Source organism: Phyllostomus discolor, chromosome 11, assembly GCF_004126475.2.
Source record: "Phyllostomus discolor isolate MPI-MPIP mPhyDis1 chromosome 11, mPhyDis1.pri.v3, whole genome shotgun sequence".
NCBI classification, from domain to species: Eukaryota; Metazoa; Chordata; class Mammalia; order Chiroptera; family Phyllostomidae; genus Phyllostomus; species Phyllostomus discolor.
This window is the reverse complement of record NC_040913.2, coordinates 55565958-55593322: the sequence shown is the minus strand read 5'-3', so window position 1 is coordinate 55593322 and position 27365 is coordinate 55565958. Positions and strand designations below refer to the sequence as shown.

Here is a 27365-nt window from a genome sequence, read left to right as displayed (position 1 = left end):
TAAATTTTATTTAAAAAAAAATATAGGTAAGGTGAGTTTTAAAAAGGTTTTATTTATTTATTTTTAGAGAGGGGAGGGGAGGGAGAAATAGAGGGAGAAAAACATCAAGGTGTGGTTGCCTCTCAAGCACCCCCTACTGGGGACCTGACCCACAATACAGGAATGTGCCGTGACTGGGAATTACACCAATGACCCTTTGGTTCCCAGGCTGGCACTCAATTCACTGAGCCACACCAGCCAGGGCAGGTGATTATTTTTTAATACTAGTTACCTATATATGTTAAACATTATATTCTTATATATTTGATTACTATTATAAAATTTTATATGTATACATTCTAAACATTCATCAGCAAGGTCATCAATGGCATATGTAAATTCAGATTAAATGACAGAGTCAAATTTTAGTCTCTTCTGTGAACGTAGGAACACCTACACTCCACACAAACATATTAACTTAATCAGTAAATAGATATTTTCTTCTTATCTCTCCACCCTTCAGGATATACCTAAAATCCTCTATGTGTTTGTTTGTTTTTCCCAGTTATCTACTGGAGAGCTTAGTTATGCCCAGACTAAATACCTGAGCAGTATAAGCATTTATTCAACAAATATTTGTTTAGCTTTGTGTCAAAATCATGGTGGGCCTGGATATGAAATAATGAAAAGCCCTCTCATGATCCTTGTCCTCCCAGAGTTTACAGTCTCAGGAAAGAGATAGAGTGTTCAAATGGTCACATGCTATGATTTCAAAAATGTTATGGGGAGTGAATTTAATAACGTCCTTCCAAAATTATGTCCACCCAGAACCTCAGAATGAGACCTTATTTGGAAATCTGATTTTTATAGATGTAATCAGTTAAGATCACACTGGTTTAGGGGGACCCTAATTTCAATTATTGATGTTTTTGTAAGAGAAAAGAGAGAGATTCAGATAGATAGAAATATACAGTCAAGAAGGCATTGTGATGACAGAGGCAGACATTGAAGTGATACACCCACAGGCCGAGAAACAACAAACACGGTTGAGAAGCTTGGAAAACTTAGGAAAGAATTCTTGCCTGGAGCCTTCAGAGAGTGCATGGACTTTCTGATACTTTCATTTGGGAACTCTAGCCTCCAGAACTCTGAGAAAAGAAATTTCTGTTATTTTAAGATAGCAACCTTATAGCAATTTGTTACAGGAGTCCTAGGAACCTAATACAATATGTATTAGATTAAACCATAAGAAATTGCCTATTTTTAACTGCTTTGACCTACACAGTCATTTGGTCCAACCCAATATGCTATGAGAGAGATCTTGTTGGGCAGGGAAAGCTTCTCTGAAAAATTGCTAGTGAAACTAAAATCAGAACAATAAGTAGAAGTTAATGAAGAGTAAGAAAGAAAGGAGAAAAGGGAAGGTCCCAACAGAGAGACCAATGTGTGCAAAGTTTCTGAGGTAGGGGGTCCAGACGATTTTGAGAAACTGGAAGAAGATCATGTGACTATAGTGTGGGAAGAGGGCATGATGAGGCTGCACAAGTAGGAAGTGACCAATCAGGTGCTGATGAAGAATGAATGAGAGCTTTAAGAGCAATGAAGCACCATTGGAGGGTTTAAACCATAAGGCATGAATGTTACTATGACCACAGGATAGAGAGCAGATTAGAAGGAACCAAACTAGATGGAAAGACCCCAGAAGAGACTACAGGAGCCCAGGTGGTATCTTTGACTAGGGAAGCGCTGGTGGAGATTGAGTGAATGGATACACATAGAGTTTATTTAGAAAAGAATCTCATGTTTTTGTTTTGATAACATGTCCTGATTAATGTACCATTTGTTCTTGTGTCTTTTGAAGACATTTAATTCTCATAAACTATCCATACCAGTCTTCATACATTTAGAACCCCCATGTTGACTAACATAGTCATGTGTAGCCATTCTGCTGCCCAAAAAATATCTGAAAGTAGAAGTAGCACCTTCGTTTTTTTATTTCTCTCTTTGTTCCTCACCCTTTACTCCTAGCACTTTGTTTATATCTTGGCTAGAGTAGCTATTGTATTTTATTGTCATTATCTTTTTATATAACCATCTGTTTGTTATAATGTGGGCTCTGTGAGGGCAAATGCTGTGGCTTAGTTATTTTTCTATCCCCTGAACTTATCAATGAACCTGGCCTATGGGATTTTACTATATTAATGTATAAATAAATGTATTAGCATGAACTAAATACCTTATTTCTGCTCTATCTTCTCAGCCTGTCTTTGGTTTTATATAATTGTCTTTGTTTCTAGTCTGACCTAGCTTACTGATTGATTTTTTTTTCTGTGTACTCTACTTACTTTGATAAATATTTTTCTCCTAGTAGTATCAATGAACTTTTAGAAAATGTCTCTTCTTCATGAATATCTTTGTTTATGTATAGAATCATTTTTCTAATTGCCTACATTTCATGGAGTTGCTAGCCATTTTTCTTGTGTCTCTGGGAGCTAATGAGCTAGTTCTTTATCACTGCCATCATCATAACCATCACATTTTTTAAGAATGTGCTGTGCTCAGTGTTCTACTTAGGGAGGGAGGAAGGCAGCGAGCAGCAGTGGCCCCTTGCATAAGTGAGATTACTAGCTAAGACAAGAAACCAAAGACAAGCCACACAATTAAATAAGACATTTGAATGGTTAAAGTAAGATGTTTTTATTACATAAAACAAAATGTTAGAACAGTTTTTGTAATACAATGTTAAGAAGGCACATTTCTCTGAATTAGAAATGAGACAAATAATTTCACTCTGAGCTCACAAGCAATTGGACAACTGACCCATATATTGTATTGGATTTGGGATAAGAGTTCCTAGTTATTTTCCTGTTATAAGAACTCATACACTAATCTTCCTGCAAACCCAAGACAAATTCTAATTATAAAGAGAAAGCATACTGAACAAGGGATAAGAAGCAGGTAGGTGACTTTGAAAATATGCTTCCCAGTCCTGGCCAAGTGGCTCACTTGGTTAGACTGTTGCCCAATATGCCAACATTGTGGGTTTGATCTCCAGTCATGGTACATACAATAAACAACCAATGAATGTATTATTAAGTGGAACAACAAATCAATGTTTCTCTCACTCTCTCTCTTTTCCCCCTTTCTCTCCCTAAAAATCAATAGATTAAAAAAAATTAAAAAGAAATATGCTTCCCTAACAGCACTAAAAAGAATGCCTGAAATAGATGTACTTTTAGAACAGGATCCATGTTCAAAGATGCAGTTGGTGGAGGCAGGACAGGAGGTGAGGTGGACATTGGAGAGGTGAATTCCAGTCTTTGGAGAGGTCAGGGAAGAGGAAAATAGTCAACAGAAGCCAGCCATGGGAGGGGAAAAAGAGAGGATATGAATGTGTAGAAGCCACTATTACCTCACTGGTCAGAATTCTGCCAGCTATGTCCATCCTTACAGTGTCTCCTAAGCTCAGCATTGCTTCCAGTTTGTGATGTTAAGCCTTGACTTCCCCGCAGCTTGGTTTATAGATATATAAAAACTATCTTATAGAAAAATACGTGTGTGTATGCATACATACATACCATTTGCTAATCATTTCTTTCAGAAATACTCAATAGTACATAGTATAATAATTCCCAAGCAACTAAATAGAAAAGTCTTTAAGTCCCAAATGTGTTGTTTTCATTTTGAGATTTTCTTTTTAATCTGCTACAATAAGTGACCAATTTTCTTGACATTCATTTTCCCTTTTTACAAATATTACTACTTAGATTTTTTCTTTATTATTTTTTATACTTTTGGTTTCTCATTCTAGCACATATTTATAAAACAAATTTAATTGTTTAACTATATTAGTGATAAATGAGTCAATAGTAGAAAATGGTATGAAAAGAGGCTTACATTTGGAAATAAAATCGCATAAATTTTTTCTTCTATTTTTTTCTTGTTTAGTTTTTGTTTAATTTAATTTTGTTTTTGTTTTCCTGGTACTGAGCTTGACTGCTTAGAGAACAATAGGTGGCAGGAGAGAGAAATATACTTGGTAGTGCTTTGCTGCCATCTACTGTTTCTTTATTTAACAACTCATTGCTTTGATTCTAAAAATTCAATAATCTGTGATTTACTGTGCCATAGTTTCCACCTTTACTTCTTCCTTCTATTTTTTTCTTTAGTTAAAGCAAAGTGAAGCAAATGCAGACACCAAAGAAAAGCTCCCTTTGCGTCTTCGAATCTTTGAGAAATTTCCAAACAGACCACAAATGGTGAAAATCTCAAAGCTTCCTTCAGATTTTACTGTTCCCAAAATCAGGTATTAAAGTATTACTTTCTTTATCTCAAATGCACTGTAAAAGACTCATCTTAAATATGATTTAGCCCTTCTTTCAAACTCCTGTAGATGTGGATTTTTTTTTTTTACTTTTAAAGTTATTCTCTATATTTCTACTCTCTCTACCTCTGTTTTAAAAACCATTGACCCCTTTAAGCAGTATGCTAAGAGCAGTGTCATCTGGAAGTGCATTAGCCTAGGCAAGAGAGCTGTTTCCCACTGCCTCTCCCTCAGATGCCTCTCAGGGATTTGACTTCCCAGATAACGGACCAAGGTGCTCAAGACTGTAGAGATGGCAGATAGACATCAAACTCTGACCCTCAACTGTGTAGGATAAAATAGACTCTGAGGCCTTTTTATTTCCAAGTCGGTAGAGAAATGCCACTGGCCAGGTTTCCATACTACTATTATGGCATTTGTTTAGAATGTCATGTCTGATCACAATATAATTTGTCCTTCACTTTTTGAAAGGAGAACTATGGCATCATCCCCTCATATCAATTTGATTTTCTACCACTTTGCCCTCTGGTTAAGCAGTTACATAGAAGATGCTTTAAGACATTTGTTTCTAAAAATTAAAGGAAATTCTTCCAGTTACAGCTCAAAAATTAAAAACAGAACCAGAATAATATAAAATATGACATTTTATGTAACTAGTTTTAAAAATAGTTTTATGGGGCAGATATAAAAATAGGAGACTAGATGTGGTACAATAATATTTAAAATTTAAATAGAAATATATTTGCATTTCTGATTTTTTAATTAAAACCTGAAAATACAAAATATTAAAAAAGCCATAAATTAGATTGAAGATTAGTGGTTATTTGAAAATATGTTATTTGAATTCTCGCTATGCTTTAGAGATCAGATGAAGTAAGTTTCTTTGAGTTATTTTGAGTCTTTAAATGCAAAGTTATGTTTCAGAGATTCTTTAGATGAACAGAAGTTCAGAGAGATGAACTAACTCTTTCAAGTCTTAAAAAGGGATAAAGTATCTTATACCAAAATAGGACTTTAAAATACTACGAATTACTGAATGTTATTACTTAAAAGTTATTTCAGGGATATTACTTTTTTAAAGCAGGAATGCCTAAGATTTAGAAAACTTTCTCTAAATTCATTAATTTGGTAATTAATCTACACACCTTTCTTGATATATATATTGTTTTCTATGAGCCTTGTCATACTTTATTTAACTTAAGCAAACACAGAATTGCAACATGCTATCACTTGTTCCATTTCATTAATAACCCTTATGTATGTATACTTCATTTGTAAAGGGAAAGTTTCATGAAGCAGTTTATTGATCGCCAGCAACAGGACACTTGCTGCCTCTTAAGAAGCCTTCCATCAGCCTCTTCCTCATCGTGTGATCACTCTAAACGATCTGCAATAGAGGATAACAAATACATTGACCAAAAAGTAAGAACCACTGTCTCAGATAACCAATTTTTTTCTTAAGCATATACTTTAGAGAACAAAACCACATAATTGTGTGAGGTTCTAAAATGTTTCAGGATCATAATGAAGAAAATTTTACTTGTAGAAGAAATCATTATATCTAACATTTTTGATTTTATGAATTTAAATTGTACATTTCGACCAGTGAGCTTTTGACCCATGCCATGTAGCAGACACATGAGTTTGAATAGGTCAAGACCCTCCCCAAACCTGCATTTTCTCACATGCAGAAGGAAGGCCTCTCATCTCTAAGGTTCAGCACAGCTTTAATGGTTGCCTAAATGTTGCCTTTCAAAAGAAACTATGCTTATTTCAGTTGTTATACTCCAGGGAGACTAATCAGAGCAAGTTTCTCTAAAATCAGTGAAAATAACTACCATTTATTGAGTGCTTACTATGTGACAGGATTTTTTTCTAGACACACATCTTACTCATACTCTGGTTTACCTATTCCTTTATAACTTGAAAATAAGATATGGAATTATTATCTCATATTCCACCTTTAGAAAATTAAAGATCAATAACAGAGTTTGTAAAGAAAATTAAAGACTAGATTTTGCAAAGGCATCTAATTTACTTGCAAGTATTTCTCTTTCTAAGTCCTAATTTATTTTTTACTCCTTTAAATCATTACTGCCCTTTTTCTATTGCTTATAATCAAATATATATTTCTCTATTATCATTTAAAAATACAATAACTACTTTGTCATCCTCCCATATTCTGTGTTCCTCCATTATCCCCTACTCCATAAAGATTATACTTTCAGAGTACCTTTGCTTTTCTCCTCTCTTTATTTTCCACCATCTCCTCTCCAAACTTGAACTTTTCCTCCTTCCCACCCCACCATCAATTCCTCTGTTCTCTGCTGTAGTTTAGCAATTTTGTTCTCAATTATGATCATAATTTCTTTTGTAATATATCTGTTCTTTTTCATGGATTTTTATTTAATTTCTTTTAATCATCAATGGATATTATTGCTCTATATTATAGACTCCAAGATTATAAATGACAAATCTGATGCTAATGTCATTTTTTTCACTTGAAAGTAATTAGGTTTGTTGTTGCTGCTGTTGGTGGTGGTGGTGGTTGACTGACTAGTTGGTTGGTTTTCTGATTTCTTTGGGAAGTTTTAGAACTTTATACATATCCTTAGAGTTCAGAATCTTACTGGGATATACTTTGTATGTCCTTTAACATTTGAACTGTCCAAATTGGGGAGTCTTTTCAGGTTGCAGACTAATATTGGCCAGGAAAATTTATATTTGTCATTTGTTTAATTATTACTTTTCTATCTACTCTTTTTTCCTTTTATGATTGTCATCTCTCTGTTTTTCTTCTGTGTTTTGAAATATTTGTTCTTATTTAGTCTTAATTAAAATTATTCTTTGCTTTTAAATTTTAAGTGAATGCCTATGAAATGCATTATGTGCTTATATATACACATGCAATACTCTTAACAGACCTTAAAGACTTAAACTATTTATTATTATTATAACAATGTACAGGGCATGTACACACAAGTTCACACGTCAGCTAATAATCAGGTGAGAAGATAGTAAGAGTCTGGTTTTGTCCAATCAGTCTGAAATTGCATTTTACACACTAGGAACACATATTGTTTACTTTATGAAATTTATTTCAAAAGACTTTAATCCAAAGATGTACAATGAACCCCCAGGCTGTGACCAGCTATCTCCAGGAAGAGTGTGGAGAGCTGATATCATTTATACTGAAAGTGGAAAATCCAGAACATGCTTTTTTCAAATCCCTAATAACATTTCCCCACTGGAAACACAAAATTAAATCTTAGCCCATGAAAATGCATTTTCTCTCTAGAAGGAAACATGATGTTTCTTATACTTTTGAGCAGCATGTTTTGAAATAAGTAAGAAAATGATTAAAATATTTTTGGAAGGCGAGAGGATTGGGGGCTAAGCCTAAGGAGAATTTGGCGTACTCTTTTGTGTGCTCATCGTCATCCTGTCCCAGAGATCTCTGCACTGGCTACACTCAGAGAATTTCAAATGCCGTTTCTGATTTCTTTATTGTCCTTATATGATTGTGGCTTTTTAAAATCTTCTCATTTAACAGTTATTTTTAACTAACTGAAAGTAGGATAACAATTAGTTTTATTTTGTAAACTTACACTTGAGCCTTTCTCATAATCTCCTAAAACATAGTAAGCTGGCAACACACTGCTTCTCAAGTGCTTCTCAGTGGTATCCAAGTGAGTCAGCATCTGAAAGAAACTAGAGTTTTTGAAGACTGCTGGCAGTCCCCAGTCTATAAGGTCAGTTGGCTGATGTACACAGTTTCCTTGTATTTTCCAATACAAGGAAAATTATCAATGATGGTTAAGTTGCTGTTCATTCCATGTGAGCCTAGTTGGCCCCCATGTAGATTTAACTACAGTTGGAATAATATTGTTTATCCCCTTATAGCCTTCAGGATCTGGGTAAATGTTCCAATGCAGAAAGGGAGATGTAGAGAGCATATTTTCTCTTCATCTCAGTGGCCAATGCCCTATTGTGGCAGTTACAAGAAGACTTACCTGTGCAGCTATCCATTCTTAAAACTTTGACTTTATTTAGGTTGCCAGAAAAATAAACTTAACAATATCTTTCAGGATCCACTCTTTTTTGCTTCAGTTCCCATCTGTTCCTGAAGTTCTTCATAAATATACTTAAGATTTGTCATCTTTGTCTAGTGCCATTGGGCTAGGGAACCCAAAACAGACAATTCTACTTAATGAATTTCAGTTAGGGAGGATTTAAAGGAAGCAGAAATCAAAGACAAAGCAGTTTGTTATTTTAATTTTTTAATATGGCAAGCCTTCTTCACTTTTCTTAAGAAACCCTAAGCCACTGAAAAACAAAAATACATAAACACCAACAAAAATCCTGAACAGAAATTAGCTCCCTTAATAAAGTATCAGGAAATTTTCATTACAACCTCAGTTGTTTTTGGAAATGCTGGTTAGTGTCAAATGGATAGCAAGGCACTTCACATTATGTGAAAAATTCTCCCAGCACTGTGCCATACAAATTGAGACTATTTTTCCTCAAAGAATGGTAAGATTTTTTTTAAATGATAGACTATCATATCAGTGATTCCTATAATAATGGCAAAGGAACCATAAAATAAAACTTTTCCTTAATGAATCCTGGTAAGGGGCAACTGCACTGCACTAGAGGGAAGCATTTTCCTCTTGCAAGGGGAAATACTGAGTCCCAGGAACCTAAAGACCACAAGTTGAGAAGGAAATAAAACCATGACAACAAAAGTTGAGGGGTGGGAGGAATGTTTAAGCAACTCAGGAAACAGGAAATCATGCTTTAGGCAAGATTTTGTCAGAGTAGTTACCCTGGCTTTGAATAATCATAAATAATTCCCATGGCAACCTCTCTTTGTGGAGACCATGAATTTTAAAATATCCCTTTTTGCCTACTTTTACCACATGGTTTAAAATACCTGTCCTTTTCCCTGTAAACAATAAGCAAGCATAACATCTTTAAGCCATTGTTCTGGCTTGCCCAGATGCTAAAGGAAAAAGACAGGAAAGGGTGTTTGTCCTCCTCATCCTTGAGAGGAAAGGCTGCCCTCCCAGTCTCCAAAGAAATGGTACCCACAGCTAATTCCCACATTCCTTTCTCCTCCCACTTTCCCACACCTGTCCCATATCTGGGGCATCTATGGAAGTGTTCCTTTTCTTCCTGATTAAAAGGTAAGTCTGCATATATATATTTTTTAATCCTCACATGAGGATATGCTTATTGATTTTAGAGACAGGTAAGGAGAGAGAGGAACACGGGTGCAAAAGAGAAACATCAACTGGTTGCCTCCCTTTATGTACCCCAGTCAGCCAGAGGTCAAACGGGCAAGCTAGGTTTGCGCCCAACCCAGGATCAAATTGCAAACCTTGGTGTACAGGATGACACTCCAACCAAATGAGCCACCTAGCCAGGGCAAACCTGCATATCTTGAGAGGAGTTTTACTAGTTTCCAGGCAGAAGAAAATCAGTCAATGGTTTTCTACCTATTTTTCTCTACATTATAGAAATTAAACCACAGATATCTTAAGTAGAATGCTTATTAATAAACTGAAATGTAAACTTGGCTTACCAGTAATTCCTGGATGGTATGCCATTTCTGAGGTCAAAACCTGCAATTGTGTGAAGAACATGAATAAACTTCACAGTTATATCAGCCTGAGACAGATGGAGCAATGAGGTTTGTCCCAGCCAACACCTATACAGTATTGGAACCTATATGTTAAAGGACAGTGAATATTTCTCAAACAGGGCAATATCTGTGTGGTAGCGTGCGCATGCTCTCTCTCTCTCTTATGATTAATGGATACTTGGTCCTGTCTGAAACATCAAGATATTTAGTCCATGCCAGAAGGTCCATGAAATTTGTCCTGTCCAAAATCTCCATAGAGTAATTTGATCTGCACAGTTAATACACATCTCACCCATCCACAACATCCGAACCCCAACCCATCTACCTAACCCTATGTACTATTACCAGTAAGCTACCAATGCAAAAAGAGTTATTATTGATAATACAATATAGCCACAACGCAATTATTGGACCAATAAAACATGATAGCATTTTATGGATTAACCCTATAAACCGAAAATATAAATAAACCTTGTTTTTGAACCTACTGGCAGTTTTCTAAGCATGGACATTTTGATGGGATCAAATGTCAAGGACCCTTTGGTGTGGGCCACATGTCTCCATGGATACTTTGGACAGGACCAAATCCCTCGCAGTGCTGTCTGTCTTACCTGCCTCCTTTCTGTGAAGCATGTAGCAAGTTCCAGATTAAGTTATCAAAATGAATAGCTACATATGTACAAAATAAGGAAGGAAATGATCAAAGTAATTACTATATTTTATATACCTTTTTCATAAGTCATTACTGTTCACTAAGTCATTCAACAAACATTTATGAAGCACCTGTTATTCATCTGACATTCTCTTTGGCCGTGGGAAAACACATGTACAGGTATGAAAGTAAAAAGTATTATAGGAACACAAGACAAAGCCCAAGTCCTTACAGGAGAGCAATATAGGAAGAAGGTGCTTCAGGCAGTGGGGGAGGCATGTGGAAAGTCATGGACACCATGATATGCTTGACATAACAGATTGTGAGAAGCAGTGTAGAATAATGATGAAGTGATGCAGCTTCAATCCTCATGTATAAAATAGAGATAATTATTATTTTTAAGGTTTTTAATGAGAATTAAATAATGAATGTTAAATGTACAACATATGTTATGTGTCTATCATACCAGATAAGGTATCATGCCATGAGGTCACACTTAGCAAATAGACTTATATTAATTAATCAAGACAAATGACTTTAGTTAAACAGATGAACCTTCAGCTATAACAGTGCAGTTGAGCACAGTATATTAAGTTCTGGTTTATTTTCTTTATGTCCATGAGACTTTTTTTTGAGTCTGCTTTTTAATGATATTTTATTTAACACCCCCATTGTTTGTCTCGTGTCTTAGACCCTTAAAAAGTAAATTAAATTGTTCTAGAAAGATTCACTCTTCATAGAGTATTGTTGATCGCTGACAGCACTTTGTAATTTTCTATGTGATTATAGAGTATTTGATGATTTGTTCCAGTAACTCTACATATAGCAAGTTATTCATCCTGATCTGTAATTTCCAGGATGACTGTTTACTCACTAAAAAAAAGAACAGTCTATTTTCATCTTTAGGGCTCTTGCTCTTCTGAAAAAAATTTCTAAAATAATGGCTTAGCATCTCTGCAATGCCATTCAAGACATTTCTCTAGGGGAAGAGTAAGAGATTATATGATGGGATTGTTTTGTAAAGATATGATGTAGTGTGTAGTCTAGAAAAAGGAAGCAGTGGTGTTCATCAGACCGAATACAAAAACCCTATGTATGCACTTCTCTCTTTAACATAAAAATGTTTTAGTATTTCATTGGTTGCTCATTTATTTAAAATAATGAAGAGGAAACAAAAAACATAAATGAAAACTTTTTTTCATTTCTATTGATCTTTGTAGTATGGTTTTGAGCTCAGGTTAAAATATGGCTGCATTTGAGTGCACATTCTTTTATTCAGCAGTCATTTATTGAGGACATTTAAATGAATGGGTCCTGGGTAAAAAAACACATTTTGCTGCTTTAAACTAACATGAGAATAGGAATTTCCTATCAATTATTTTTCTGCAGAATATTTAATTGTGTAATCATTTTTAGTTTGGGATTATATGTAATTTATTTGAAAATTTTTAGGAGTACATTCATAGAGGGCCAAAAGTAAATCAGTCTAGGATTGCACATCTTGTAGGTGATACCAAAGGCTTTTCATCAAGAGTTTTTGGTACTGTCTCCAAAACAAATGTCAGAGAGCTGAAGTTGCAGCTAAATGTATCTTTGAAATTTACATTTGTTTCTACTTTTGAGGATAATTTTACTCACAAGTTCTATTTTCCAGTAAGTGGTGTGCCAGTCTCAACATGTTGTAGTTTCTGCTGTTGATGATATTCTTGTTATTTTGATCTGAAGTTCACATACAATTGAATCACAATTGGAGACCTGCTCCCTTACATTAGATTGACACGGATTTTAAATTAACTAAGAACTGTATGGTTAGGAGCATCTGACATTTTCTCCCAGAATCATGAATTCCTTCATTTAAAAAAACCTGAAGACTTTCTGTCTTTTTCTGCTTATATGAGCTATAACCATAAAGTAATTTTCTTTTACTTCTATAATTGAAGTTCACCTACCATATATTAGTTTCTTATCAGTAAGCACTGCATGTTAGACCCATCTGTTTTCAATAGCTGTAAATATTGCCCTTTCCTCACTTTTTGCAACATCAGTATCATTATACTAGTCTAGCTGATGTAAGGTATTGAAGATTTAGCCAAATTTACAATGACAGGCTACTGCTTTAGTGACTAAAGCATTGTCATAAAATTCAACTGCAAAAATAAGTCAATTAAGTTTGCAGTCATTTAATTTCTAGTTGTGCAATATTTGTCTATGTATCAAGTGAATTGATATATTTCAAAATATTTCTCCTTTGTAATTTTAAGGTGATTCACATTTACTTCAAGAATTCATTTCATTAAAAATGTAGAACAGAAAAATCATCTTTTAATATTAACAAATTTATTCATTGTTGAAATATATTTCAAAAATGAACTCCGCACAGTGCTAAACAATGAAGAAAATACAGTAGATAAAAAACACACTATCCTGAAGATGGCAGCAAGGTAGGTGGGAGTGGAATCCACTTCCCCCTGTGCACTGGTGAAACCCCTAGCCCATCTTCTGAGGAACAGAGTGAACAGCCAATGGTATCAGCATATATGAAGATTGGAGGCCAAAAATTGTAGAGGACATTGAAAAATCAGACGTTAAGGAGAGTGTTTCAGGACAATAAGGTCTCTGAAACCAGCACAAGGACCAAGGTGGCTACAGCCCCAGGCCTTGCACCCACAGGTGTGCCCCAGGATTCTTGGGAGAGAGCCAGGTCAATGGCTCCCTCCCTGGCCAAACAAGGTTTGAGCAGCACCAGGAGGGATCTGGATGTTTGAAGTCACAGGTGGAGAATAAGGATGAAGTGGCAAACACACAGGCGCAGTACCCGCTGAGACTGTGGATGCCAGCTGGGAAGAGTTGGGCCTTGATGGACCCTGACCTGGTCAGTCCCCCAGCCTTGGAGAGTTTGGCTGTGTGAGAGGACAGGTTGGCTGTTTAGAGCAGCAGTCTTCAATAGGAGGAATTTTTCAAAAAGAAAAAGAAAGAAAAAAGGCACTCAGCAGCATTTAGGGAATTCTCCCTCAGTAGTCCACCCTGCCTTCTGTACCACCCCACCACCCCGTACCCACCCACAGCAGCAGAGGCCAAGTGATCAGGCTTGCAGCCCTGGAGAAGAAACACACCTGACCCTGCCACCCTGGCAGCTGCAGCAGCAGGCTGCACACTCACACCCAAAGGCCCAAAACTCCAGCCCAGCAGCTGCCAATCTCACCACAGCAGCAGAGACTGAGCACTCATGCAGGCAGCCCCGGGAACTGTGCGTACCTGATCCCGCTGCCCAGTTTCACCTCATGCCCAACCCCAGTGCCCCATGCACAGCAGCAGAGGAGGCGCATACCTGCATCCCCAGTGGCAGCCACAGGGCACCCCCTGCCCTGCAATGCCAACTGGCTTCCTAAGAGGCAGGTGGAGATGCTCCCACAGAGGGGAGCTGCAGGGCTCAGGGAGTCAACAATCACCAGAAAGACTTAATTCATTGGAGGTACTGAACTACCCTGAAGAGACTCTGAGAGTCCCTAGCATCTAGGACAGCAAAGAGCAAGAAGGTGACGTGTGAGTTGTCCCTAACTGGTGCACCTCAAGGACAGCTCAACTGGTAGACTGAAGGAGTAGGGTGAGTGGAGTAGGCTGGGCACTGGAAGCCCAGCAACGAACTGAGGAACTGGGTTGGAGGCTCAGCAACTGTGAAGAGGGCAGCTCAGGAAGGGAGAAAAGTGAAACCAATCCCTCCTCACACTGCTGCAGCCAGGAAGACCAGCAGAACTGGAGTGGCCAGTTTAAAGCCAGCAGGAGGCTTTTTTATTTTAATTCCTCCTTCCTTTCTTTTCTTCTTTCTTTTTTTTCCTTCTTCCTTCCTTCCTTCCTTTTTTTATTCCTTCTTTCTTCCTTATTTTTAAAAAAATTCCCACAAGTGAGACAATAAAACTTGGAGCTGTGAAAAGACCAGAGTTAGACCCAAAGAGGGGTCATCCCAACAACTGAGACAGTAAGACAAATTTCATTTTTCTACTCCAGAGAACTTGCAAGTTATGATATATTTGTATTATTATTATTATTTCATTATCCTTACATCTTTTATTAGTATTTTTGTATTTCCCTTCTTTCTGTTTAGTCTTCTTCACTTGGTTTGTTAAATAGCATTGTCTAACTAATTTCCCTTGTTCTTTCTTTCATAGTGTATTTTCAATTTTCCATCTTTCACTTCACTTGTGTTCCAATAGCACACTCCTCTAGGTCCTGTGTTTTACATTCCTGTTATGCAGATCACATAGATTCTATCATATAATTGGTGCTTCATTTCTATTGTAAATAATTGCTGTTCCATACAATTGTAAATACTACACAGCTCCTGTCTCAGATCTTAGCTCACTTCACTGTTTCCTGAACTTTATTACTGTGGTGGTTAACTCTGTTCTCTCACACATTACACCTATTTTCTATCCTTTACTCTCACTTTACCTCATAATCTGACTTCCTGCAAGCTCATTGCTTTCTAGATGCAACTCACAGTCCTTCCCCCACCTAACAGGAGTCTTACCTTTTTTCCATCTTTTCTAAAAAGTGGCTAGGAGGGTGAAATACCACAGTCCACACTATACATATCCAAAGGATCTCCTACCTCTTCTCTACATGTTGGTACTTTAAATACCATAGAACACTCCATTGTCTTAAACCATTTTGCCTTTCCCCTCCAAATGATCACAAAAAAGAGTAGGTGGGATCTGTGAACAGTATACCTGGAAGAAGAAGATTGGAAGAGGAAACCCACCAACAAAGGAACAACCAACAGATAACAACAGAAGAAGGTGAAGGAGGGAGCAGAATCAACACCAACCTCAACCCACAACCAACCTCCAAATATAACTAAATGGTGGAGAGATTACCCAAAACAAACAACTGAACAAGAGCAATAGAGAAGCCTCAAAACCTTGCAAACACAGAAGAACTTGCTTCAATACAACCTGTCCACACCTGCACAACAGAATACAAGATGTGGTGGAATGGAATGACCCTCAGTGAACTAGTTTACAGGAAGGACCCACCAAAGAAAATCCCAACAACAATCAAAATGCAAAGACATACAGAGAGCCAGCATAAACCACAGCCCAAGACCAGAAAACTCAAGAGATTTAGGACACTGCACCACTGAATCTCACAGGTCTTCTACCATAGAAGTTGACACCAGAAACCAAGGGAATTGGAATAGATCAATTTAAGGAGCAGAGGCTAACAAGAAGAGTCTCACAAACAATGGGAAGACAAAGAAACAACCCCCAAAATGAAAGGAAAGAAGGAAGGCTCACAAAGAATGCTAAATAAAATAGAGGCAAGTCAACTATCAGATATTGATTTCAAAGCAATGGTTATCAAGAAGCTCAATGAGCTCACAGAGAATTACCAAAACTACAGGGAAACTACAATGAACTCACTGCAAACTATATCAGCAGGAAAAAGGGAATAAAAACCTGCAAAAAGAGCCAAGAGGATATAAAGAATACAATTTCTGAGCTGAAGAACACAGTAGAAAAAATCAAAAGCAGGCTAGATGAAGTAGAAAATCAGATCAGCAAGCTGGAGGACAAGGTAAAAAAAAACACCTAAGAAGAGCAAGAAAAGGAAAAGAGGATCAGAGAGAATGAAGAGGGGTTAAGGGAAATGCAGAACAACATACAATATAATAAAGGACAGAAAACCAGTTTGAAAAAGTAATGATGGAAAATGTCCCTAATTTGATGAGAGAAAAAGTCACACAAATCCAGGAAACACAGAAAGTCCCAATCAAGAGGAACCCAAAGAGGCCCACTTCAAGACACATCAAAATTAAAATGGCAAAATTCCTAGACAAAGAGAAAATCTTAAAGGCAGCAAGGGAAGAACAGGAGGTAACATGCAAGGGAGCTCTATAAGACTAGCAGCTGATTTCTCAATGGAAATGCTCCAAGACAGAAGGGAGTGGAAGAAATATTCCAAGTAATGACAACCAATGGCTGGCAACCGAGACTACTCTACCAGCAAGGCTCTCGATTAAAATGGAAGGCTAAATAAGGAGCTTCCCAGACAAAAAAAAAGCCTCAAAGAATATACTTCTTCCAAACCAGCTCTGCAAGAGATGCTAATGGGTCTGGTTTAAGAACAAGAAGAAAATCAGTGAGAGAGAGAGGAAAATGGGCACAAAAAAGGCAATTAAAATAAGTACCTATCAACAATAACCTTAAATATGAAGGGATTAAGTGCTCCAACCAAAAGACATAGAATAGCTCAATGGATAAGCTATTATCCATTATCCATGGATAAGAAATCATGACCTACACATATGCTGCCTATAAGAAACCAACTTCAGAACAAAAGACCTACACAGACTGAAAGTGAAGGGCTGGAAACAAGCATTCCAAGCAAAAAGACAGGAAAAAAAAGAGCCAGGGTAGCAACACTCATAGCAGACAAAAGAGACTTCCAAAAAAGAGCCATAAAAAGAGACCCAGAAGGTGACTTCATAATACTCAAGGGAAGAATCCATCAAGAAGACATAAACATTGTAAATATATATGCACCCAACATAGGAACACCCAAATACATAAAGAAAATCTTGGAGGACTTCAAGAAAGATATTGACAGCAACACAAATACAGTAGGGTATTTCAACACTCCATTGTCAAAAATGGACAGATCTTATAAACAAAATATCAACAAAGATATTGTGGAATATAACAGTGCCCTAAAATGAATGCACTTAACTGAGATATATACATCCTTACATCCCAAGTAAAAAAATACACATTCTTTTCAAATGCACATGGAACATTTTCAAAGATAGACCACATGATAGGACACAAAACAAGCCTCAATAAATTCAAGATAATTGAAATCATAGAAAGCATTTCTCTGACCATAAGGGACTGGGCCTAGAAACCAAACCCAAGGGGAAAAAAGCAAAAACACAAACTCATGGAGACAGAATAGCATGCTATCAAACAATGAATGGGTCAAGAATGAGATCAAGGAAGAAATCAAAAGTTTCTGGAAACAAATGAAAATGAACTCACAACAACCCAAAACTTATGGGACAAAGTGAAGGCAGTCCTGAAGGGAAGTTCATAGCAAATTTCCTACCTAAAAAAGATAGAAACATTTCAAATAAACAACCTAGCCTTATGCCTACACGAACCTAGGGAAAAACAACAAAGACATCCCAGGGCAAATAGAAGAACAGAAATAACCAAGATCAGAACAGAATTAAATGACATAGAGACTAAAAGCACAATTCTAAGAATCAATAAATCTAGGAGCTAGTTCTTTGAAAAAATAAATAAAATCCAACAAGCCTTTAAGGAGGCTCATCAAGAGAAAAAGAGAGAGGACCCAAATAAACATAATCAGAAATGAAAGAGGAGAGATTACAACTGATACCACAGAAATACAAAGAATTATAAGAAATTACTCTGAAGAGTTATACCAAGAAATTTGAAAATCTAGGTGAAATGGACACATTTCTACAAAAATATAATCTTCCAAAACTGAAAGAAGCAGAAAACTTGAACAGACCAATGACAGCTGATGAAATTGAAGCAGTAATCAAAAAACTGTGGACTAGAGGGTTTCACAGGAGAAGTATACAAAGCATTTAAGGAAGAGATAACCCCTATTCTTCACAGATTATTCCAAAAAATCCAGAGTGATAGAAGACTCCCAAACACTTTTTATGAAGCCAGCAGCATCCTAATCCCAAAACCAGATACAGACATACACAGAAAAAAACTTCAGGCCAATATAGGTCATGAACACCAATGCTAATATCCTCAACAAACTGCTGGTGAACTATATCCAGCAATACATTAAAAAGATCACACACCATGACCAAGTGAAATTCATCCCAGTGATGCAAGGATAGTACAATATTTGCAAATCAGTAAGTGTAATACCTCGCATAAACAAAAGCAAAGACAAAAATCACATGATTATATCAATAATGCAGAAAAAGCATTTGATAAGGTACAGCACCCATTTATGATAAAAATACTCAGCAAAGTGGGAATAGAGGGAGCATTCCTCAACATAATAAAGGCCACATATGAGAGACCAACAGCCAACATCATACTCAGTGGGCAAAATCTTAGAGCTTCCCCACTAAGATCAGGAGCAAGACAAGGTTGTACACTTTCACCATTCCTATTCAATATAGTATTGGAAGTCCTAGCCACAGCGATCAGATAAGAAAAAGAAATAAAAGCATCCAAATTGGAAAGGATGAAGCAAAACTGTCATTGTTTTCAGATGACATGATAATGTACATAGAAAATCCTAAAGACTCCACCAAAGAACTACTCAACCTAAGAAAGTGAATTTGTCAAAACAGCAGTGTACAAAGTCAATATCCAGAAATCAAAGGCATTTTTGTACACCAGCAATGAAATATCAGAAACATAAATTAGGATAAGAATCCCATTTGATATAGCAACAAGAAAAATAAAGCACCTAGGAATAAACCTAACCAATAAACCTAATAGTTTTCTGTACGCAGAAAACTGTACTACACTGAAGAAAGGAATTAAGGAAGACACAAATAAATGGAGCCATGTACCAGGTTCATGGATTGGAGAAATTAACATCATCAAAAATGTCCATACTACTCAAAGTGATTTATAGATTCAATGTAATCCCTATTAAAGTACCAATGACATATTTCACAGAGAACAAACATTTCAGAAATTTATATGGAACCAGAAATGACCCTGAATAGCTGAGAAATGACCCTGAATTTTGAGAAAGAATAACAAAGTAGGAGGGATCACAATACCTTATATCAAAGTATATCACAAGGCCACTGTAATCAAAACAGCCTGGTATTGGCTTAAAAACAGGCACATAGACCGATGGAACAGAATAGAGAGCCTAGAAATAAACCCAAGTCTCTATGGTGAATTAATATTTGACAAAGGGGGAAGAAGCATTAAATGGAGTAAAGGTAGCCTCTTCAACAAATGGTGTTGGGAAAGCTGGACAGCTACATGCAAAAAAAATGAAACTTGATCACCAACTTACACTATACACAAAAAGAAATTCAAGGTGGATAAAATACTTAAATGTTAGTCGTGATATCATAAAAGTCCTAGAGGAAAACATCAGCAGGAATATCTCAGACATCCAACGTAACAACATCTCCACAGATATGTGCCCTAAAACAAGGGGCATAAAGGAAAGAATAAACAAGTAAGACCTCATCCAATTAAAAAGCTTTTGCATTGGTAAAGAAAAAAGCAGCAAAATGAAAAGGAAACCAACTGTATGGGTAAATATATTTGCCAATGATACCTCAGACAAGGGTTTGATCTCCACAAATATAAAGAACTCACATGTTCCACTCCAGGAAGACAAACAACCCGATTAAAAAATAAGCAAAGGACCTGAACAGACACTTCAAGGGGGACTTACAGAGGGCCCAGAGACACATGAAAAGATGCTCAGCATCACTAGCCATCAGAGAGATGCAAATTAAAACCACAATGAGATACCACTTCACACCAGCCAGAATGGCCATCATAAACAAATCAACAAACAAGTGTTGGAGAGGCTGTGGAGAAAAGGGAACCTTAGTGCACTGTTGGTGGGAATGCAGACTGGTGCAGTAACTGTGGGAAACAGTATGGAATTTCCTCAGAAAACTAAAAGTGGAACTGCCTTTTGACCCAGCAATTCCAGTGCTGGGATTTTACCCTCAGAGCCCTGAAACACCAATCCAGAAGAATCTACATACTCCAATGTTCATAGCAGCACAATTCACAGTAGCCAAGTGCTGGAGTCAACCCAAGTGCCCATCAGTAAATGAGTGGATCAAAAAAGTATGGTACATTTACACAATGGAATACTATGCAGCAGAGAGAAAGAAGGAGTGCGTTCCTACCCTTTGAAACAGCATGAATGGAACTGGAGAGCATTGTCCTAAGTGAAATAAACCAGACAGTGAGGAACAAATACCTTATTATCTAACCTTTAATTGGAACATAATCAACAAAAGAAAAAAGCAAGCAAAATATAACCAGAGACATTGAAATTAAGAAGAAACTGACAGTAACCAGAGGTCAGGGGGAGGGGATAATGGGGGGAAGGGTTTTCGGGGACTACTATAAAGGACACATGGACAAAACCAAGGTAGAGGGTGGAAGCAAGGGAGGTAGAGGGGTTTGACTAGGGTCAGGGAAGTGGTGGGGGGGAAATGCAGACAACTGTAATTGAACAACAATAAAATAATTTTTAAAAAGAAAAGAAACCCACTATCTTTATCATTATAGAATGTATGGTCTAGTGAAATATCACAGAAAGGTGGAAAGATGTGTCATACACAGAGCAGGGATCTTTTTTAATGGGGTTCCCTGGGGCCAAAGAAAGAGAGAAGAGATTTGTATGTGTGTACACATACATGTTTATACTTATATATTTTAACTTTTATTCCTGGTGGTTTATCAGGGTTCAGAATTTATAATGTTGAAATCACTTAAGATCAGAAATCTTGATCTATTATGTAAAACTCTATTTTTACAAATTCACATTGTAAGACATTAAATTATAATGGTATTCACCTTTATATACATTGTAATGTGACTTTTAAATCTTGCTACCACCTACACCAGATTGTAAATTATTTCTATGCATACAGACAATTTTAAACAGTTTATTGAAACATTTTGACATAATGTCGACAGAAACATTTTGTCATATACATTATCTGTCATATGTACCTTGATACTAATTTTCAGTTCAGAGACACATAAAATGAATCAAACAGATAAATGAGGTACCACCATATATCTATATAAGTAATTGCTTATTTTCAATTACTATATTTATATGAAAGACTTATTCAATAAGGTGATCCATTGCAATAAGTATACTACACCTTTTCAGCAGAAATGACATTCATCAAACCCTGAGCATTGGACCATGATTTTGTGCTTTATGGTCCATTTTTTAAAATAAAAAGTACCCCCCTGTTATCAGTCTTATAATATATTCAAAAGGATACAAGGAAAATAAGACCTTTTAAACTTTTCCCAAGTTAGAAACAGAAATTTATTGTTCACAACTCTAAATCAAAAAGTTGGTCAAATACTTATATGTTTTCTTTCTTAAATAAATATGAATAGCCTCATTTTAAAGTGAAGCAACTTTCCTTATATCTAAGCACTGCACCATCCCAAAAGAATCTAATATTCCCTGATGGGTCTGTGATTACTCCCAGGTGTTTGAAGAAATTGAAGTAATATTCTGGTTAATTGAAAGTTGTGACAGAGCCCTGATTTTAGGAATCAGTAAATGTATAAAATGTATAATATAAATACTTATAACCATACTAGCTTTAATCAGTTAGAAAAGTTCATTTATCTTTTTTAGTGTTTTAGGGTTGCTATTCTTAAAATCAATTATTCATATACAAAATTAAAAAATGGCTCATATAGATTTTTTGATAGTAGGATATAAGATAAATAATAGCTTATATTTGTGAAAAACAAATCTTTCAAGTCAAGCAGGCAGTGTTTCATTATAGTATACTATGGAAAAACATTCTTTTGTAGCCTTGACCAGTGTGACTCAGTTGGTTGGATGTCATTACATAAAGTGAAAGTTCACCAGTTCTATTCTCAGTCAGGGCACATCTGGGTTGTAGATTCGGTCCCTGGTTGGGGTGCATATGAGAGGCAACCAATTGATGTTTCTCTCTCACATCAACATTTCTCTTTTCTCCCTCCTTCCCCCTCTTTCTAAAAGTAAATAAATAAAATCTTTAAAAAAATGCTTTTTTAATACTGTCAAACCTAGTGGCATATTATGTAGACACCATGATGTAGCAAAGAGATTTCAATACTGAATTTGTACAATCCAGAGTTTTAAACATAATTCTGCAATTTATTATCTTGGTAACCTTAGATAACCTAACTTCTGTTAACCTCCAATTTCTCTTCTGTAAAAGAGATAATAATACCTAGATATTAGGAATGATTTTAAGATAAGTTTAAAAATATCTATATACACTTCAACACATGATAAAAAGCCATAGAAATTAATAAAGATTTAAAGAATATGAAATACACAGTTTATCAGTTATAAAATGGTCATTTATGCAATTCTTAATTCAATGAATAGAGGTTACACATTCTGATTTAAAAACGCATGAATGATTTACAAAATATGACCACTTACTGGGTCACAAAGGAATTCTAAATGTAAACTAAACTGATATCCTAGAGAAGAATTTATTTAACCAAAATATAATGAAATTAGAAACCCAGTAATAACCATGAAAATATCCATGCATTTGGAAATTTTAAAACCACTTCTAAATAACAGAGAGAGTATAGAAGAAAATACAATGGAAATAAAAAATAACTAGGACTGAAAAATAATTAACGTGTCAAACTTGTGAGAATTAGCTAAAGGCATTTTAGAGGGAAAATTTTAGCCTTGAATGAATATTTAGTAAAGTTAGAAATGTAATGGGTGCAGTCAGGGCTCCCTCCCCCCCCCAGCCAAGGAGGGATTTGTAATGGGGTCCAGAACTTGGGATGTCCAAGAAATATGAAAATATAGGATATCCTCACCCCCACAAGTCTGGAGTGGGAGGTGGGACACATGGAGCAGGGCCATTAAGAGTTATTTTGCATATCAACTGTTGTCCAGCTTCATACCTGATATGCAAAAATGGTTATTTTACATGTCTTATAAGTGCTGGCTAGCTTCATAGGTATGTTAAGTAGCTGTGGCTAGGCTAGGGAGCCAGGGAGATGGGAGTGACTTTGACCCATGATATAACTGGGAGGCAGCTCCCTCTGGTTACAGCACCTGCATGAGAGCTTGGAGATGATTGGCTCCACACCACAGATCCATGCCTGCCTGGACTTACTATGGCAGCCCAGAAAAGTTGGAAAAATATGGGAATGCTGGCAGGTGTAACCAATTGTGGGAGGAGTCAGAAATGGGGTTGTAGAGGAAGATTTGCACTGGGATTTAAACCCAGTCACAGAAGCCATGAGGTGGTGGGATAGAACATGCAGATTTTGAGGTTCCCTTTACCATGCAGCTTAGGAAGGAGGAGAGTAAGATATAGCAGCCATGAAGACCTCTTTCTTAGTGGTTCAGAAGAATGCCGGAGAGACATTGAAGGACTAAGGACAGGGACAATGCAAGACCTTACAGGGAAGGAAAGAGATGAAAGGACTCTTGCTGGTGGTCCATGAAAAGGTGCATGTGGGTTTTGAATTTAGAACTGGAGATCCCAGCGACACAGCTGATGGTTCTGGCAACTATGGGAGGCCTGCCAACGAGCATGGATGACTGAGAGGAACTGGGAGAAGTGAGCTGCAGACTTCCTTTTTTTTTCTGAGATATGCTACCCAAGACTGGCCTGCCAGGGCAAAAGGGGAAGGAGGGACTGTGTGTATTTGTGGATGTTTTAAGGGACTTTGGTATTTTAAAGAAGACAAGTCAGTACTCTAAGTCTGTATAATGTTTGAATAAATAGTTCCTTTCCTTTTTATCAAACTCTGGCATCGAGAGCCATAATTCCAAGTCCCTGGTAGTGAGCTAAGAATCCATTGTGACAGAGGGACCTGGTAGCTCTGGGTCTGTAACAGAAAGGCTAATAATTCTCCAATTATTCAGTGAAACTATTTAGAATAATATCAACCATGAAAACTGGAGAAGGAAAGAAATAATAAAGATAAAAGAATGTATTAGTCAAATGAGGAAAGGGTAAATAAATAATATCAGTAAAATTAAGATTTTACTATTTAAAATGACTTTAAAAAGTGATAAATCTGCATCATATTCAATAAGAAAAAAATCAGGAGCCTTCTGGAAAGATGACAGAGTTATTGGTATAGTTTTATAATCATGGACTCCCACATGAAAGTAAATAGAATACCAAGACAACAAAATCAAAAATCCATAGACAACATTTACAACAAAGCTTGGTAATGCCCAAACCCTAAATAAAAGCAGGTGCAGACAAATGAATAGCCATGATTTACATAATGTCTTAGTCTGTTAGGGTTACTATAACAAAATATTATAGTTTAAATAAACATAAATTTCTCATATGTATAGAGGCTGGAAAGTCCAAAATCAGGATGCTGGCAGATTCAATGCCTGGTTTCTTCACAGCTGGCTGCCTTCTCACTGTGTACTCACATGGCAGAAGGGCTTTGGTTTCTTCCTCTCTTTATGAGGACACTAACCCCATCATGGAGGCTCTATCCTCATGACCTTATCTAAATTTAATTGCCTTCCAAAGGCTCCATCTCCTAATACCATCATATTGGAGGTTGGGGCTTCAACATATGAATTTAGGGGATCACAAATAGTCATTCATACTTGATATCAGTTCCTATGGGAAAGAAGCCAAAGTTAGTACAGAACATCGAATGTTTCTGGGAACAGGAGAATACCCTATTAGTTCCACACTGAAGAAAAACACCCAGAAGTGAGATAAAAATTGAACAGGAAACAAGGAGAATGATAGAGGAAAAATCAGATCCAGATAAAATTGGTGGTGCCAGGGGATAGTGGGGAACAGAACCAAGAAATCTGAGCAATAGAGCTGCCATATTTGATTATTGTATTAAAGCAACAGAATAGGAAACTTAGAAGTTAGAAGAAAAATACTGAACTATTCAAGAAAATTAATTTTGCATAAAAATGAGCAAAAAAATATCAAAATCAAGTTCTCTCAAAAGTTATAAGAAAAAGAGAATAAGGAGAATACTGTCCCTATAGACAGCGAAAGCATGCCATAAAGGCATGCCTACAAACAGTTCACACTATAGCATAGTAGATTGCAAAATAAGTCAAAAGACATTCAAAATTATGTCAGAATAACAACATAAATAAGAATTAGTAAAACTCATCCATAAGGTGTTAAAACTCAGGAAAAAATCATAAAGAAAAGCAATGCAAACTGAGCTAGAAGGAACATAAACTGATTTCATAATCAGATGATGCCTTAAGATAATAGAAAGTGAAGAAATTTTAAGAAATTAAAAAGCAGTGACTTGAAAGAAAATGACTAATGAAGACAATCGGAGAAAATCCAACATTTACATTATGTGAGTCCCAAAAGAAAACTAAAGCAATAGAACAAGTACTATACTTTTATGAAATATAAAAAGATTAGAAACTATTATACATATTGAAAGCATGCACCATGTTTGACCTGAAAATATCAACCATGAATTACCAAAATATAGACATATTTCAGACAAATTACAGGACTTTAAACCTTTTGAATGGTATCTAGCTCAAAATAAACAAACGATTTATGAAGTAGGGAACATTAGATTATCATCAAACTTCTCATCAGTAATGCTATATTATATGTCAGAATTGGTGTTTATATATAGGATAACCAAGGGGTTGATATGTGAACCAGGTTTTCTATATCCAGAAAAACTGACTTTTAAGTTTAAAGTGACAAAAAATGTTATGAAGATGTAAATAATGTAAGATTTAAGTAATGCTATTCTCAGGAACCTCTTGAGGAAACTACTAAAAAAACATGTTTTGGACAACCAAAATAAACTCCAAAAGTGACCCTAAGACATTTACATAAGAACTGGTAATAAGTATTCCAGATATAATTGTGTGTAAAACTATGAGTACCTGAAGATTAAGATGGAAAGTAAAATATGTAACAGCTATTTGCTCTGTTAATATCAGTATACTACTAGTATACAAATGATAGAGGAGAATGAGAAGAGTACAGGAAAATGCTTTTAAAATATTCGTTAAATTTTATTTTTGTTTTAGAATAGGTATCATAATTCTCAGACTACTGTGTATGAAAGTGAAATAAAACTAAGGGGTAATTATGAGATAATCTATTTCTGTCACCCTCTGTGGTCTTGATAATCAAATCTTAATGAGGTGGGGAAGAGATACAGAGGATATATGCAAGAGGTTAAGTAAAAACTCTGTGTCCTGAATTTAAATCGAAAATAGGATAAACCCAGGTAAAGTCCTCAAAACAATGACTAACTCAGATGCAATGAGTATTATTGGAGTCTAGATTATGATCTTGAAACACTGTTTCTCAATAAATAAACCAGGGCTTTTTAAAGAAAAGTATTCATTTGGAATAGGAAGTATATAAGAGTTGCTTGGAACAACTTGTCATACCTGAGAACAGAGAAGCATTGGCAAAGACTACTAGAGTAGTGTCAAAAGAACCTGTGGGCCAACTTAAAAAATCTCCCAATGAGCACAGTTGGGATCATTTGACCTACCATAGGATATAACTATAATGGATTAAAACCAATGAAATATGTTTAAATCCTTGAGCTCATAATGGCATTTTTATAGTAGTAATTGGTCACCTAAAGAGGCTGATAGAAAACCAATTAATTACATAAAAACTAAGTAAACACATGAGGGAAGTACCTTATTATAAAAGTATTCCAACTAATAAATTTAAAAAAATAATTTTACAAACTGCATAAATCAATGATTTAAGCAAAGAACATTAGTACTGCTAACATCCCAAATGTCAGACGACCAGACATTATGTTTCTGCTGATGAAACACTATGACACCACCTATGACCTTGCCAAAGGGATCAGACCTGAGTCTGATGAAACTCTGGATCCATCTGACAACTTAAAGGAAATATAGAAGACAGAGTAACATGTGAAATATACCATGAATGTACACCTAGAAAAATCCAGATTCCCAGAAACTATAGGTCAAATAGTTTAGAATCTTCTATTGTAAAGAAAAAAAAAATAGAAAATCAG

General features: G+C 36.0%; 1 protein-coding gene across 6 annotated transcripts in view; it reads left to right on the top strand.

Annotated features, from left to right (window-relative positions):
* NALCN (sodium leak channel, non-selective) overlaps nt 1-27365 on the top strand; it is a 367092-nt gene that overhangs the window by 249282 nt on the left and 90445 nt on the right. For 5 of the 6 annotated variants that reach the window (XM_036011432.1, XM_028526407.2, XM_036011431.1 and 2 more), the window contains 2 exons: nt 4149-4285; nt 5584-5725. The exons of the other annotated variant lie outside the window; for it this stretch is intronic. In XM_036011432.1, coding sequence (XP_035867325.1) covers nt 4149-4285; nt 5584-5725 — 279 coding nt within the window. The remainder of the gene's footprint in view (nt 1-4148; nt 4286-5583; nt 5726-27365) is intronic. 6 annotated transcript variants of the gene reach the window in all.